At 40.1% G+C, this 15,137-nt stretch overlaps 3 protein-coding genes across 14 annotated transcripts in view; 1 reads left to right on the forward strand and 2 right to left on the reverse strand.

Moving 5' to 3' along the window:
* myo9aa (myosin IXAa) overlaps positions 1-3,456 on the reverse strand; it is a 93,075-nt gene extending 89,619 nt beyond the window's left edge. For all 6 annotated transcript variants that reach the window (XM_077518943.1, XM_077518944.1, XM_077518946.1 and 3 more), the window contains exon 1: positions 3,154-3,456. The gene's annotated coding sequence lies outside the window, so the exon portion shown is untranslated. The remainder of the gene's footprint in view (positions 1-3,153) is intronic.
* Positions 3,457-3,697: 241 nt separating this feature from the next.
* Positions 3,698-5,573, forward strand: senp8 (SUMO peptidase family member, NEDD8 specific). 3 transcript variants are annotated; one of them, XM_077518949.1, is made up of 2 exons: positions 3,698-3,807; positions 4,273-5,573. In XM_077518949.1, exon 2 carries the CDS (start codon positions 4,274-4,276, stop codon positions 4,898-4,900), a length of 627 nt encoding a protein of 208 aa, XP_077375075.1. In that variant the 5' UTR covers positions 3,698-3,807; position 4,273; the 3' UTR covers positions 4,901-5,573. The 3 variants fall into 3 exon arrangements, with proteins under 3 accessions (XP_077375075.1, XP_077375076.1, XP_077375077.1); XM_077518950.1 differs by having other exon boundaries at positions 3,699-3,797; XM_077518951.1 differs by lacking the exon at positions 3,698-3,807 and adding an exon at positions 4,017-4,147.
* Positions 5,574-11,062: 5,489 nt separating this feature from the next.
* gramd2aa (GRAM domain containing 2Aa) overlaps positions 11,063-15,137 on the reverse strand; it is a 30,527-nt gene continuing 26,452 nt past the window's right edge. For 3 of the 5 annotated variants that reach the window (XM_077518954.1, XM_077518957.1, XM_077518956.1), the window contains exons 8-13: positions 15,014-15,070; positions 14,685-14,862; positions 13,490-13,552; positions 13,314-13,407; positions 12,183-12,287; positions 11,063-12,075 (exon numbers count right to left, since the gene is read on the reverse strand). In XM_077518954.1, the coding sequence (XP_077375080.1) occupies positions 12,072-12,075; positions 12,183-12,287; positions 13,314-13,407; positions 13,490-13,552; positions 14,685-14,862; positions 15,014-15,070 (501 nt within the window). In that variant the 3' untranslated portion in view covers positions 11,063-12,071. The remainder of the gene's footprint in view (positions 12,076-12,182; positions 12,288-13,313; positions 13,408-13,489; positions 13,553-14,684; positions 14,863-15,013; positions 15,071-15,137) is intronic. The other 2 variants (XM_077518958.1, XM_077518955.1) reach the window with 1 other exon arrangement.

The raw sequence follows: 15,137 nt of genomic DNA on the forward strand, positions 1-15,137 counted from the left end.
ATGCACAACATTGTCATGATCTACTCCAGTCTGCTTTGCAAGACAAAATGACAAATAGAGACATTAAAGTCTTTTTTTTTTTTTTTTTTAAACATTTATTAATTTTGTATTGTAAGTGCCTTTTTCTACAAAAACTGCATGTGGGCTACAACTGCCTTTTTCCCCTTCATTTCTTAAATAAAATTGATTTTTGGATATTAATATCGATTCAATTCGATTAATAAATGAGAATCTCGATTCTTTTATGAATCGATTTTTTGGCACACCCCTACTGAGTATTACAACTATCGCCACAGAGCAGTGACATCACATCCCAAGGTGCACCTCAGCTTTCTGCAATATGAAAGCACATGCAATGGACTAAAGCATGGGACCCCTTTGTTATTTATGTGAGTGTTGTGTGAAGTGATAGGCAACGCAGCACCAAAATAAAATATTTATGTTACAAAAAAGATCACATTTGTTTTGGCCAATAATTTGGATAAACAGTAAAACACAACTGAAATACCACTGTTTTCATTTGTGCAACGCTGAGAAAAATTATTCAAATCAAATCAAACTTTATTTATATAGAACCTTTCATACATTCAAATGCAACTCAAAGTGCTGAACAATTAAAACATCCATAATACAAAAGAAAAAGCCACCCCCCCCCATATCCCCATGATCGTACCCACAGACACATACACACGCAAACCACAACATGGCGGGGCACAGAAGAACCTTGTGAGGAAAGGCATTTTTCTATTCATATTCCTGTTCAATTTTGGTTTTATGAAAGATAATGAACTTTTTTATTAACAGGCTCACTGAATTATCATCTATTGTATTTTTTCATGGAAAAATGCTGTTTTAAAAGCAGTAATTAAAGCGACAGTGTGTAAAAGTTCACCACTAAATGTCACTATATTATAGAATGGAGGTGAAGCGCATCCATTTCAAAGTACAGTGACTCGGAGAGACCACACTTTGCAAGCCTACCAGCGATTCTTATTTTGTGTGAGCAAAGAGCAACTCGGCGAACGATGGTGACTTGGCAGCCGTTGTAAAGCCAGGTGATTGACAATGAAAGACCGAGCAAGCCGGATTTAGCCGGAGCAGCTAACAAGAGCGGCCAGCGGCAGTTAGTTGGAGCTGTAGGTTGGAGTGGCTAAGAGTGGAAAGCGGGAGAAGCTAGTTTTAAAAAAAAATAAATAAATAAAAAAAATGCTAGAAAAAGGTTACGAGCGCAAAGCAGAAGGTGACAAGCGACCGGAGCCCAAATCACGAAACTCAGCAACGACCACCTGCAGTCTGCAGCTGTGGAAGGCAGGCAGTGGAGAAGTTATTTTTTATTTAGTGAAATTGTCATTCCGGTATCCATAGCAGGAAGATGGCGGCAAAACATGTCAACCTCTTGCAACAACTACCGCCACCTGCGTATTATACTTAGTGATCACTAGACCTACGAACATATTTTTTTTTTAAAAAGTATGTTGATGTGATAGAACATGTTATTTTTTCATATTATTGAAATCATTAGTAGGTTTTTAAATTGAATGAATTATTAGTTTTCCACTAGATGGTGCTAAGTATTACACAATGTCCCTTTAAGGCCAAATTTTAGAAGAAAAAAAAAACATGTTATCCAAATTGCAACTGAACCATGCTAGTAAAAGTCATACAGAGCGTACAGTCGTACACCTGAGTATGCGACAATAAACATGTCAGCTTTCAGAAATTGAGCTGTTGCAATGTATTTAGAAGTTCCACAAATTCACCTAATGGAATTGAATTATTACAGTCCTGCATATTACGTAACCATAATCACAAAAGAAAAGCTTGAGCTTTCGAGGCACAGTGAGTTAAGTGTTGCCAACTCAACAGACACAAGCTGACATGATCATCATGAGGCCAGTTTTTACAAATAGCAGACAGAGATCCTGCCGGGTGTCGGATGTCGACAGGGACCAGTTGCTGGTGTCTCCGCCTGGGCTGCCTCTCACACTGCAGCAGCTGTGTCTTCTCAGACCTCACATTCCCGCAGGACAGGCCCACTTTACTCTCATCACCTGCGTACAGCCCAGGGCTTGACAAACTTCTGGAGTAAGCACTACTCAAAGTTGTTCTCCTCCAACCATAACCAAAGGATGCTTATCTGAAAACAGGAATGTGTTTCCAGGAATAAAACCTGAACCTGCACCAGGATATGAACAGGTCTGGCGCTAATGACCACACAAAGGCAGCAGTAGCAAGCACATGACGTTCATGTCGCATCAATCCCTGTTATGGACATGACTTCGGTGCCTTGCGGTTGCGGTTAGTTAGCATGTCTGCCTCACAGTTCTGAGGTTCAGGGTTCAACTCTCAGCTTGTGCCTTTTCTTGAGTGTAGTTGGATGTTCTCCCTGTGGTTTCTCCCACATTCCAAACACATGTTTAGTTGTCACATGTTAGGTTAACTGATATGAAAATTGCCCAAAGGTGTGTGGCTGTTTGTCTATATGTGTGGCGACCAGTCAAGGGTATGTCCTGCCTCTGGCCCAAGACAGCTGGGATAAGCTTTAACTCATCAATGACCCTAATGAGGTCAAGCGCTACAGAAAATGAATGGAGGACAATCCCCGTTCTGTTCTTCTGTTATCCGTCCAAGTGTGTGGGTGTGTGTGTGTGTGGGGCGGGGGGGGGGGGTCTCAACAGCTCCATGACCGGGACATTTTCACACTTCATATGGAGTTGTCTAAAATGCGACTAACGCATCAGCAGCTTCAGTACAGCTCCAGATACTTTGCACCCCGTTTTCTTCAACTGGCCTCGAAATAATACGTGGACACTCACAAGAGTCCAAATAGCATATTTAGCACACTGGTGGTTCACACACCAAACTTCAATGACCGACAAGCGTACAGCACAAGTGAAGTTCTGTCTTTATGTTTGAAAAACACAGCAAAGCGACAAGTCACTGGAACAGTCGCATGGACGTTCACAAACGCGCGGTGCTTGAGCTTGTCAAGTCACAGAGCGCGCACGCGCACGCGCACGCGCACGCGCACGCGCACACCCCCACGCACACGCACACCCACACGGCTCTGCAACTGCTGTGCGATGGAGTGCGCAAAGACCGGAGTACGCTGCCCAAACACGAAATAACTTGTGGAAGTTAAAGAACACTTACCTCCAAGCGAGGACGCTGAAAGTCAATGAGAGCAGCTCAAGTTCGAATCTGGAGCTTCCCTCCCTCCTCCGTCACCGCCACTCAACTCTTATTTAATTCCCTGCATTTTCACGCCATTCCAACGTCATTTTATCTCCTCAGCCGCTCACCTCTGACTAACTCCACGCAGATCAACTCAGTGCCGCGGAGTTAGACATTATTTATCCAAGCGTGTCAGCTGCTTTGCTGGGATTGAGAGCTGCTCGTGACCGACTTTGCTGCTGTGCTGAGCCTCCCAACTCTTCTCTGGCCAGCTAATCAGCGCGCCCCCGTTCGTTTGCATGCGCGTTCACGCGGCTGAGCGACATAACAGGAAGCCGATGCAAGACGGCGCCGCTCTTTCACGTATTGCATGTTTTTTAATTTATTATTGTACTAAATGTAAACATTTACAATAGTCATATACAATACATCAAATCATGTTTATTAAAAAATAATAATAATTCTAAACTTTTCCCTTTTCGCCTCCGCCCCTCCCACTGTCGCAAATGGGGAATGTTTACAGGAAACGGTTTACGGCAGCCGCTGAAAGGAGAGATGAGTTTACAGCATGTAAAGCCGTTTACAGCTTCGCACGTCTCTTAAATCGAATGCTGCTTTTTCAGGTACTGACAGGTAATTAACCACACGTATTTGAACGAAGTAAAACGGCTTTCATGAGCTGCCGGATGCATGTGCGACTAGATATGTAATGATGCTTCTTATGACGTTGAAAATATTAGAAAGCTCATGCTAACGCAGCAGTGTGCTGTGATTCAGTAACATGATACTGCACTGTACCGTCTCACGACTTTACAGTAATTATTTGACTTCGTACAACTTACGTGTGTACGTCATTAAAACATGACAAGTGTTTATTTTTTTCACGAATAAAGGCGCTTGTTTGTTGCATCAGACTATCTCTCCAATTTGAAATAAGACAAAAACTGTACTTTAAACTCTAGGTAGTTAAAAGGTGAGCTCAAGTGCGCTGCATCTGATTGACAAGTATGAAAATAGTAGAACAAGATAATTGAGCACCTAAAAATGCACAGTATTTCTTCACATTGTTTATCTGCTGACACTGACGTGTGTTTGTAGGATGGATCCTATCGTGTTGAGCTATCAAGACAGCCTGCTTCGACGCTCAGACGTGTCCCTCCTCGAAGGACCCCACTGGCTTAATGACCAAATCATCGGATTTGCCTTTGAGTACTTTGCCAGTGAGCGCTTTCGAATCCTGGGGGAGACCGTCGTCTTTGTCAGCCCGGAGGTCACCCAGTTTATCAAGTGCGCTTCCTGTCCAGAGGAGTTAGCCATGTTTCTTGACCCTCTAGATCTGGCCTCACGCCGTTGGGTCTTCCTGGCTGTGAATGACAACAGCGACCAGAGCGCTGGGGGGTCACACTGGAGCCTTCTGGTGTACCATCATAAATCCAACCACTTTTCTCACTATGACTCTCAAAATGGCAGCAACTCTCTGCATGCCCGGCGCATTGCTAGCAAGCTAGAACCCGTGCTGGGTGTAGGGAGAAATGCTTCGTTTGTGGAGGAGCCCACTCCTGTACAAGAGAACAGCTATGATTGTGGCATGTATGTCATCTGTATAGCTGAGGCCTTGTGTGAGAAGCCACATCTGGCTTTGCAAACTCTCACCCCAGCCTTCATTAAACAGAAGAGGGCGGAATGGTGCATATTAATCCAGCGTCTCGCTAAGAGTAAACTCTGATGCGCTCTGACTTTTCCTTACCTTCACTGTTTGCAGAACTGCATGTACGCGAGTGGACACAATTGATGGTTCCGCTCTGTTAATGCAAAACTTTCTCAATGGTCACTCACTGAAATCGTCACAGACAATAGTAGTAATAAAATGAAAATATAACTGGTCAGTTTTAAGTTATTTCAGTGGCCATTGTTTTTGTTGTTGTTATTATTATTATTATTATTATTATAAACAGGGGTATCAACAATTTTGTCCACAGATGTATACTCTGCTAGAGAGCCATGAATGCACCCCCTTAAGTAAAACAAATCTTATTTCAATGACAGTCACTCTGCAATGGAAGAAAGTGACAATATTTTGACTCTTTTATGATTCATTCAACTAGCACGGTCATGTTTATCTCTAACGTAAGCACTGCAACACATGATATGTAAACCTGTGAAGACGAGCATGCCTATAAAAGGCATGTATGCGTGTACATATGAAGTGAGGATGGAGCCAGCATAATCTGTCACTTTGTTCCATTTACGCATTTAGGGTCATTTTCAAATGGATTAGAATTGAGAAGAATGACTTTAACTCCATAATTGTAATCTTTGTTCTCATCATGCTGGAATTTATACTGTTGGGTTGAATTGTATAATTTATTCTTTTAATAAATCAGTTTTGTCTTAAGTTATATCTAGTTTTATCCTTTGCTTGTGTGAAGCACATTGAGTTGCCTTGTGTTGTGTATGAAATGTGCTATAGAAATAAAACGGCCTTGCCTAAAATTGTTACATTTGTCCTAAATGACAGTTCAGATTGATTCACATTCACATTTTACAAAAAAAAAAAAGCAAAAAAGACTTCCACCCGAAGAGACCACTTGTCCTCGGTACACCCTTTACATCCTTATGTTGACTAGGATCATGTCGGTCAACAGCCATTTAGAAACATTCTGGCTCACATTTACACAATGATCAATTTTAAGTTTCCTAAATCCCAATTTGAGATGCTGTGTACAATGTAAATACAAATGGAATAGAATGATTTTCAAATTATTTTCATCCTATGTTCAATTGAATACACTACAAAGACAAGATATTTATTGTTAAAACTGATAAACATTCTCTCATTTTATTTAATAATTTTTATGTGGCCCCCTTCCTAGTATGATATGTAATAGCTTGTCAAAGGGGGAGATAATTATTTATGAAAATTTTATATCATGATAAATTATCACCATTGTTGATTTTTAAAGTCTATAAAGTATTATAGTACAGTACTAAAGCACTTTAAATTTTCAATCATACATACAGAGGGCAATGCATTAAATATAGAAAAATGTAAAATGAACAGCGTGTATCTTTACAGAGACATCTATAAATGACTGTAAATTGTCCACAGGTGAGAATGTAATCAATTTTTCGTCCCCTGTAATTGGCTGACACGTCAGACGACTGCAACGCAAACGTTCCACACAGCTCTGTTTACAGGTGTTTCAGACATTTGAGACGAGTTCCTCCATATAAGCGAAACAAGGAAGCTGAGATAGGAATCACTTTTCTCTTCTGTATTCACAAGCTGTCACTGAAATGTTGACGTACCAGCCAGGCTTGTCCATCCCACTTGCCTGAGCTGTTATGTAGGTCAGTCGGAGACTGAAATCAGAAAGCAGCTTCACCTAATCATGGAAAAAAAAAAAAAAGAAAAAAAAAAAGAGTATGTCTTCATTCGCTCAAACTCAAAACACATTTAGATTACGCACAAGAACAATTCAATGCAACAGTTTTGGTTTTGCTCCTTTTATGTATACATATTTTTAATCTGTGCTGAAATCATTTGTCAGGAAAGATAGGCGGAACCTACTAAATCAAATGGCCCACAAGTCACAATGAGGTTAAAGCAAAATATGTCAAATTTATTTTAACTTTCAACTGACTTGAGTTAGTCAGTACTGGAAGAAGCACAAATAGTTTGCAAAGCTGAGGAAGCTAATGAAGTGCAGATGTTGACATGGAGAAACGAAGGAAACAAGTTCACATAATGACAATGACAGTTGCATTTTCTTGATTAAATTCCCAAGTTAGATCGAAATAAAGGAAACACTATTTTAGTCTGTATTTTAGGTGTCATGGGTGTCATTTATTTGGTAGAATGACAGCTCGGGGAATAGGTGTGATTGTGAACAACGAGCCATGGTAGGCTCATGAAATATAAATACCTCCAACTATACAATTTATGCTTACTTAAAGCAAGAGTAAGAAACTTTTTTTTTTTTTTTGCTCCTGGTCCATGATATACTGTATTAGTTGAAACAGAAAACCCATGCAACAGCAAGCACAGGAGGGCCTGAGCCTAAATTTGAGCTCGAGACCTCTTGAATGTGAGGCGGACGTGATAACCACTAACCCACCTTGCTGTCCAAAGTAAAAACAATAGTCAGGTGCGTGAACAACAATTCTTATCAATACTGATAAAGAATGTGTTTTCTTAGAACATGTACTAATCATTAGCAGGCTATGCTATATTTTCATTTTATGCTTACATGCATTGGCCCATGCATAAGCCCACACATGTACAGTATCATGACGATTACTGAAGTGTTGCACTGCCTCCGTGTAGGATTTATGACAGTGGAGGGAAACGAGTACCTTGAATGTTTGACCCTGGCCTGCAGAGAGAAGTTAATTTTGTACTGTGCTGCATTTTAATTCATGATAAGAAATTAGAGGACCTGGAGATACCCCATGCAAGCCCTGGGAGAACAACAGCCAAACTAACTAACTAACTAACTAACCAACCAACCAACCGGTACTTGCGACCACACGTATAATGGTGTTCCACAGGGGTCAATTCTGGGGCCTCTACTGTTTTCATTGGGTTCCATCTTAAGACAAGAGCGGTGGTTGTTTTAAAACCCATAGGCAGTGTTGGGACCCATTTTGGGCTTTTTGATGGTTCTGACCAAGCCATTTCAAAATAAGATACTGTCTGCCCTACGGGCGACCATGCTCTATAATATAGAGTAGAGTTGAGTGATGGGAGTCAGTGTCCTAACTGCATGATTTACAATTCCAATGTGAACAATTCTATACAAGGTTAAGCACACTGTTGTAAATGAATGATATTAAATAATCCATCCATTCATTTTCTTGACCGCTTATTCCTCACAAGGGTCGCAGGGGGTGCTGGAGCCTATCTCAGCTGGCTTTGGGCAGTAGGCAGGGTACACCCTGGACTGGTTACCAGCCAATCTCAGGGCATATGAAAATAAATAAATAAATAATAATAATCATAATCATAATTTCAGGGGTGTGACTTGCCTAGTGTCTGGCGATTTGATCACAATTCATAGGTCACAAGTCGATTTGATACCTATTAATACCGATACAAATCCGTAAGTCGATTATTTTGATTTTTTTTTAACTCAAATTTAGAAAATACTAATCAGTAAACTTATACATGTCCAGTGTAAGATTTGTATGATAATGTTTTTAACTGAAACATTTGAACAGCATTAAAATCCTCGCGTCCTAGTATAGTATGGGGGCGGGAATTTATAAGCTTTATGCTTCTTCCTGCCAGCCCTTTTTCTTTTCGGTTATTATATGTTAGAATTGTATGAGGAAATGTCTGATTGTCACAATGCTGTCCGAAAGGAAAAATGAACAAATAAATCAAATCAAATCAATCAAAATAAGATATTAAGGCTTAATGGCCCCATGCTTAATTGGCTGGCGACCAATTCAGGGTGTACCCCGCCTACTGCCCATAGCCAGCTGAGATAGGCTCCAGCAAATTTCCCACTTTTTTTCTCATCATATTTAAAGTGGCAGATTTGCCACTTTTTTCTCGTCATATTGTCCCCGCCATCTAAAAATATATATATTCCTACGTGGCCCTAATATGCCGTCGTAGCAAACAATAATATAGACATGATTAAATTGTTATTTCAGAAGTGCGCATCAAATAGGTAGCGCTTTGCACTAATCATTAGCCAAGAAGTAGCTCTCGGCTTCAGAAAGGGTGGTGACCCCTGCTCTAATGAGAATCAAACAGTAACTTGCCGTATTACTGTATTTGTCCCCAACCAAAACTGCTTTCCTGAGTGAGGTAAGCGTCACAGACTGTTTAGGCCGAATGGCTGAGTAGCCAAATAAGGTCTTTATCCCCCTACATATGGCATGTGTTTAGTCGGGCTTTCTACTAGAAGTCAAACAAAAGCAGGCAATCTTGAACAAAAATGAACTGTCATCCATAAACTGCTCACAGACGCCAGAATGAACGCGTTCACAAAAACGTTCATCGGGCAGAAATGCACTACGTTCATTTCATGTTTGTACAAAATAATGATGATCCAGTTTATGAACTTTTGAACATATCTCCCGTAGTAAAACAGGTCTTAACAAGGCAGAATAGACCTTATGGAACATAAATAAAGACGTGTTCAGGGCATTCAAATGGAAGCCGCACCTCACACTTCATATATTGATGCATGTCTACGGTGCACACATCTGTGTTTGAGTTTGAGACCCTTCAAGCGAGTGCCGCCAGCATGCTGGGGCGTGTGTCAAGCTAACCATTCCCGTCATGTTACAGTCAGCGTTCTCAATCACAGCAAAGGGGTTAAAGGTCATCTGGGGAGCATTCCGGGACAGACAATATGACTCCCTGGAGGGCAGCAGCCCGTCTGGCCATCTGCTCTAATTTGTCTCTGACTAAAACTGGCACGCACAGAAGAGAAACAGTCATACATGTTTGATTCTGGTTGATTATAATGAAGTGATTAAAAAAAATCATGCTATATGATATACAGTACAAGAAATAGAGCTATACACTACCACCACATCCCCAACCAAATTTTACATGACTGCTGCTGGGTTAGATATTTGATTTATTTACTTTTAATGGGGGGCTGATCACGTTTGCGAATTGGTGAGTTAGGTTTTAAACGTATTTTGAGACCCCCAAAAGACAAATGAAGAATACAGTAATCCATGACAATTGTGTTAAATGTTGTCACAACAAATAATCTATATGAAAAAGACAAAGAAAACATAACACTTACTTAATATAACTTACCACACATTTAATCCACCCATCCAGGGTCGACAAGGAGCATTTTCCATTGGAGTAAATGTGGTTAATTCCTGTCATATTCATTGTATGACCCAAAAGTTATCCAGTTTGCTCCCACTCCCTTTTTATTGCAGTCTAACTACATCTGTCAAACCCTTTTCGACAGTTTATTTGGATATTAGAGTAGGTTTTGTTTTAGATCGTATTTTGAACTCCTAAAACCAGTTGCGCAGCTGGAAAAGTCAATACTGTTCAGTCAAGTAAATGCATAATACAGTGAGAGTGCGTCCTCTAGTGGATTCGAATAGTAATTCTCTCTGGCATTTGTGTTATTACTCACACAGTAGTCGACGTGAAAATGTTTTTTTTCTCCTCAATGCGGGTCAATATGGTGCATCTCAATAAACCAGAGCGTTGTTGTTGTTTTTTTTTTGTAGTTAAATTTAAAAAGTGAAACCCACGGCAATGGCGTATGTCGCCTTGACAGCCCCGCCTTCATGTGCTATGGGAAGGATGGACGTTATCACTTGGGAACTCCTAATTACGACCGAGTTCTGCTCATGTGATTTTGTTGTTATAGCAAAATTGTGTGCTACGTAACTGTGTATTTTCTAAAACAGCTTGCTGTACAAGCAGACGTTAACGCCTTTAAAAGTGTTAATATTTCTGACCATTCATAAATTCTTGTGCGCTCACCGCCATGTTGAAACTTGAAAAGTTCTCTCAACTCGGGTATCAAAATAAATTCCCAGTTCTCCACTAGAAAATACGACATGAGGAGGCGTTCACGTGCAAATTTCTACTCGAAATGTGGTATTTCCCATAATTACGATACCACATGAAGGCAGCATCAAAAACAAGCCAAGAGGGAGTATTTCCAAGCGTGTCATTGGACAAATTTTGTGGATGTGATAATGAGACTTTGGAACATTTGTTTTTTGAATGTGTGTACCAGGGTATTTTGGAAATCATTTATAATGGTTATAATGGTCAAATCCAAACCAGTGTTGGTATGATGTTGGCAATAATTTGCATTATATTTTACAATAATTGTATTGATGTTTTAATATTTAAACTTAATCATAGATAGAAATGACACAAACATTCCTGTTCTGCTGTTGTTTTAATCAACAAGTTCATTACTAAACTAGAATGACAGTCAGCAAAAATCAATATTCTTCAACAGTCATGACATTTAAGCTCGTCATTAGTATATCAGTGAGCACTTCATTTGAAATGTATAAAATAGTTAACCACTCTCTGACAACAGATTAAAACATCTATAAATAGACAAATGTTACCTAATAATTGCATTCACATTGTAATTAACACCCAAGTGGTGTTATTGCTTCAGTATATTACAGTTACATGATCTTTTCATTCAGTCAAGTGTTGCAGCCTTCGTTGCATAAATACCTTTCAAAGTCACAACTGAGTACCTCTGGTCAACAATCATCCATCCATCCATCGTTTGCCCCACTCATCTTCATTCGGTTTGCAGGTGGCCTGCAGCCTCTCTCAGATGATTCTGGGTGAGAGGCGGGTTATACCCTGGACTGATTGCCAGCCAATAGCTGGGCACATACAGTCACGTCATCATTCACAATCGCGCCCATGGACAACATAAAGTCGTCAATGAACCTAACATGAACGTGTTGTAATGTGGGTGGAAGCCGGAATACCCGGAGAGAAACCTCTCAAAAACAGACAGCTGAGATTCAAACCCCTGAACAGTTAGGCACATGTATTAACCACTATCCCACTGTGCAAGAACGATACATACATCTAAAAATGCTTTGAAAATTAGGTGGACATATTTTTTTTTAAAGTGCACAAGTCAAAACTGTCTGAGCAGAGCCACAAGTGAACTTCCTTTCCTTTCAGTATATTCAAGTAATTTCTGTATTAAATGATCATTCACTTGCCTCAGGGTCATTACACGACACTAATAGAATCTGTTTGCATAGTCTGAAAGTGATCACCAGCCCCACGGAGGGATGGTCCTTCAGATGTCTGGGCCTGGGAGGGGTTGACGTTGCGTTATCATGACGAACTGCACAGAGATGATTCTGGATCTGTGTGTAGGAAGCTTGACCATCTTGGGGAGCCGATGTTACCTGGACAACAAGAAAGCAAGACATGTTTCCAGAACCTTTGGGGTATGCCTCTCCTCTAGTGATGCACATGGAGTGGGTATGAATGTAGTTTAACTGATGATAGTGACCTCTCCCTGAGGGGCAAATGTGGGTTGCTGAGGAAGGAGAGCTGCTGCTCCAGACTGCAGACACGGAATGCCAGGTAGCACGAAGACAGGATCAGGAGAATGATACTGTCAAGAGAACATTAGACACACATTAGACACATTTGGTTGTTTTGAACCATTCTGTTCTCACAACAGTTCATTTTTGTATAACAAACACGCAAAATATCTTTAAAAGGGATGTCAAGTCAAAAATGTTCTTCTCAATATGTTCTGTACGCAAACACTAGTCAAAATACCACATTCTGATCAAGATTATGTTTGTGGAATAGTAATTAAGCTGCATAATGCACCCATATTTATACATCGCAGGGGGCGGCCATTTTGCCAATTGCTGTCGACTGAAAATGACATGGCAGTGCCTTAGCGCTCCCTTGCGAGCAAACCCAGCAAACAGGTGAGTCATGATAGTTGTTACCTGAGAGTGATGTCATTCAAGACACTTGCATGTGACAAAATGGCCGTACTCCGATGGATAAAAACGGTTGAATTTTGCTGCTCAATTCATATTCCTCAAACACAATGTTAATCAGAATCCTGTGTTTACGCTAGTGTAGCAGCATAAAATATTTGACTTAACTCCCTTTAAAAAGCGTGGAGAGAAAAAAAATATTAAAAACTTTTTTTTTTCTTTCTTTTTTTTTTTTAAATCTGAATATGCAAATCCACATCAGTCGAACTACAAGGTCGCAACGGTTGACTGACGCAACTGTAAATAATAAAGTTTTTTTGGGGTGATGTGCTATAGTGAACACTAGGGGGCAACAGTTGACAACAAAGGTTTTTTGTTTTTTGAATATATGTGATCAGTGATTGAACAGCGACCAGAACCAAAGTCTCAACCAAAATAAACTGAGATAGGCTCAAGCTAACCCACAACCCGACTGACAACAAACACTACAAAAACTGGTTGAATTGACATGCAAGGAATCAAATCTGGAGTCATGGAACACTTGTGTCTTTTTTTTTTTTTTTAACTTGCGCTAAGTGTCACACGTCAGGACTCCATGACTACTTGTTAGCTGTTCCTTTAGCATTCTGTCTGGACCTGCGAGTGAGCTGTTGTTAGTGTGTGTAAACGTGTTCCACACTCACAGCAGGGTAAAGAATTTGAGCAGCTGGTATTCCATCTGGCCCAACTCTGCCACTGGCTCTGATAAAAGGCCCCTGTCTGTCTGCAGGGCTCGCTCTGTCACACACATACACGTACACAAATGTATCGTAAGCAGTTATACTAGCTTCAGATATAAACAAGTCGCAGGAATGTATACCTTGTGAAAAAAATTCTACCAATGCAGTGTTCCGTTGCTGTTCGCGGGGGATTGGGCCAAGTCCTGATGAAAATAAACCCAAGAGGATTTGACGACCCTCCTAAAAAGAAACTGTACAACTGCCTCATATGCCGCAAGATGGCGTTAAAGCAATACTTTTATTTTCGACTTGAATTTGTGAGTACAGTCTTCCCTCGCTATAACGCGGTTCACTTTTCGCGGTTCACTTTTCGCGGCCTCGCTGTATCGATATGATTTTTTTTTAAGTGCAATTTTGCACATTTTTTTGCAGTAACATACCCATTTTATAAAATTTATGAAGGTTTGAACATTATCAATGTTTGAACAAGAGAGAAATGTGAGAACTTGTAAATGCCTCAATGAGAAAAGTGTCTAAATTGTGTGGTAGGGGATTTTAGAGCCTTAAAACATTTATAAGAATTGTAAAACATAAAGCCAACTACTTCGCGGATTTCATTTATTGCGGGTATTTTTTGGAACCTAACACCAGCGGAAAACGAGGGAACACTGTAGTAGTATTAGCAAATATGTAAGGATAACTACCACCTATACTGACTTGCCATATGTTTGTTAATAATGTAATTTTTAGTTACTATATTTCTGTACTACAATTAGTGGTTTCTAGTTTTCCCCCTCCCTCCAAAGTAGCTCAATAAGGTTACTAGTATTCAAAATAATATGATACAGTGCAATTCTACACCCCTGTGAATTACAATCAAAATGATATACTGTGTAGTATATATACAAAATGTGAACATATTGTCAAATAAATAACTTTCTAAACTTGTTAGTGCAAATGTTTGTGCAAGAAAATGTTCACACAGCTCGTGTAATAATAATGAGAAAAAAATAAAACCCGATAATGTAAATGCTTTTTTTTTTTTTTTTTATCACATCAAACCTGTCAATCTGCAAGCATCTCAACCATCCTGTGACAGCGGATACTTTTTGTGATTATGTGGATTTAATCTGCATCCACTCCATCTTTTTCACACAAACCCCCCTTCACACTCCACTCAGAGCTTAACGTGCTGTTGCGTAACAAACAAATTGCCGTCAATGCGAAGTTTTTTTGCTCTTTCACTCACAGGCAGCCACAAATAATCCAAATGACATATATTAGAAATTGATTGATTGGATGAATCCAGAAAAGGTTTCGATCTCGGTGTCGGACCTTCCAGAGGCTGCTCCGACTTGAAGGATGTGTTTGCAGCGCTCAGACTGCTGCTGGAGTTCCCCAGCAGGTCAGGTAGGGAGGAGGACACGGACACCACTGAGGGCTTCCTTCGCCACTTCAACACTGACGGAAATTCATCCACCACTGGGAACTCGTCAGGAGTGGGGAATTCATCCTGGAGCACGAGAGAATATATAACATCACTTACTGGATCTTTTATTATTCATGAGCTTGAGAATCTTCAATATTCTGTACATGATGGCATATTTTCAGTTCATGAACTAATAGTATAAATTGATTTTTTTTTTTAAGATGTTGTTACTAACCAGTGATAAAGTGGGTTCCTCCATGTACTGCTTTAAACTCAGACTCTTCCCATTGACCTGCAGAAGAACATGACATCACTTGTTTTGAGTAACACACAATTTAGGGTAACGTGTATACATTGCA

Source organism: Festucalex cinctus, chromosome 4 (assembly GCF_051991245.1).
Source record: "Festucalex cinctus isolate MCC-2025b chromosome 4, RoL_Fcin_1.0, whole genome shotgun sequence".
Taxonomy (NCBI): domain Eukaryota; kingdom Metazoa; phylum Chordata; class Actinopteri; order Syngnathiformes; family Syngnathidae; genus Festucalex; species Festucalex cinctus.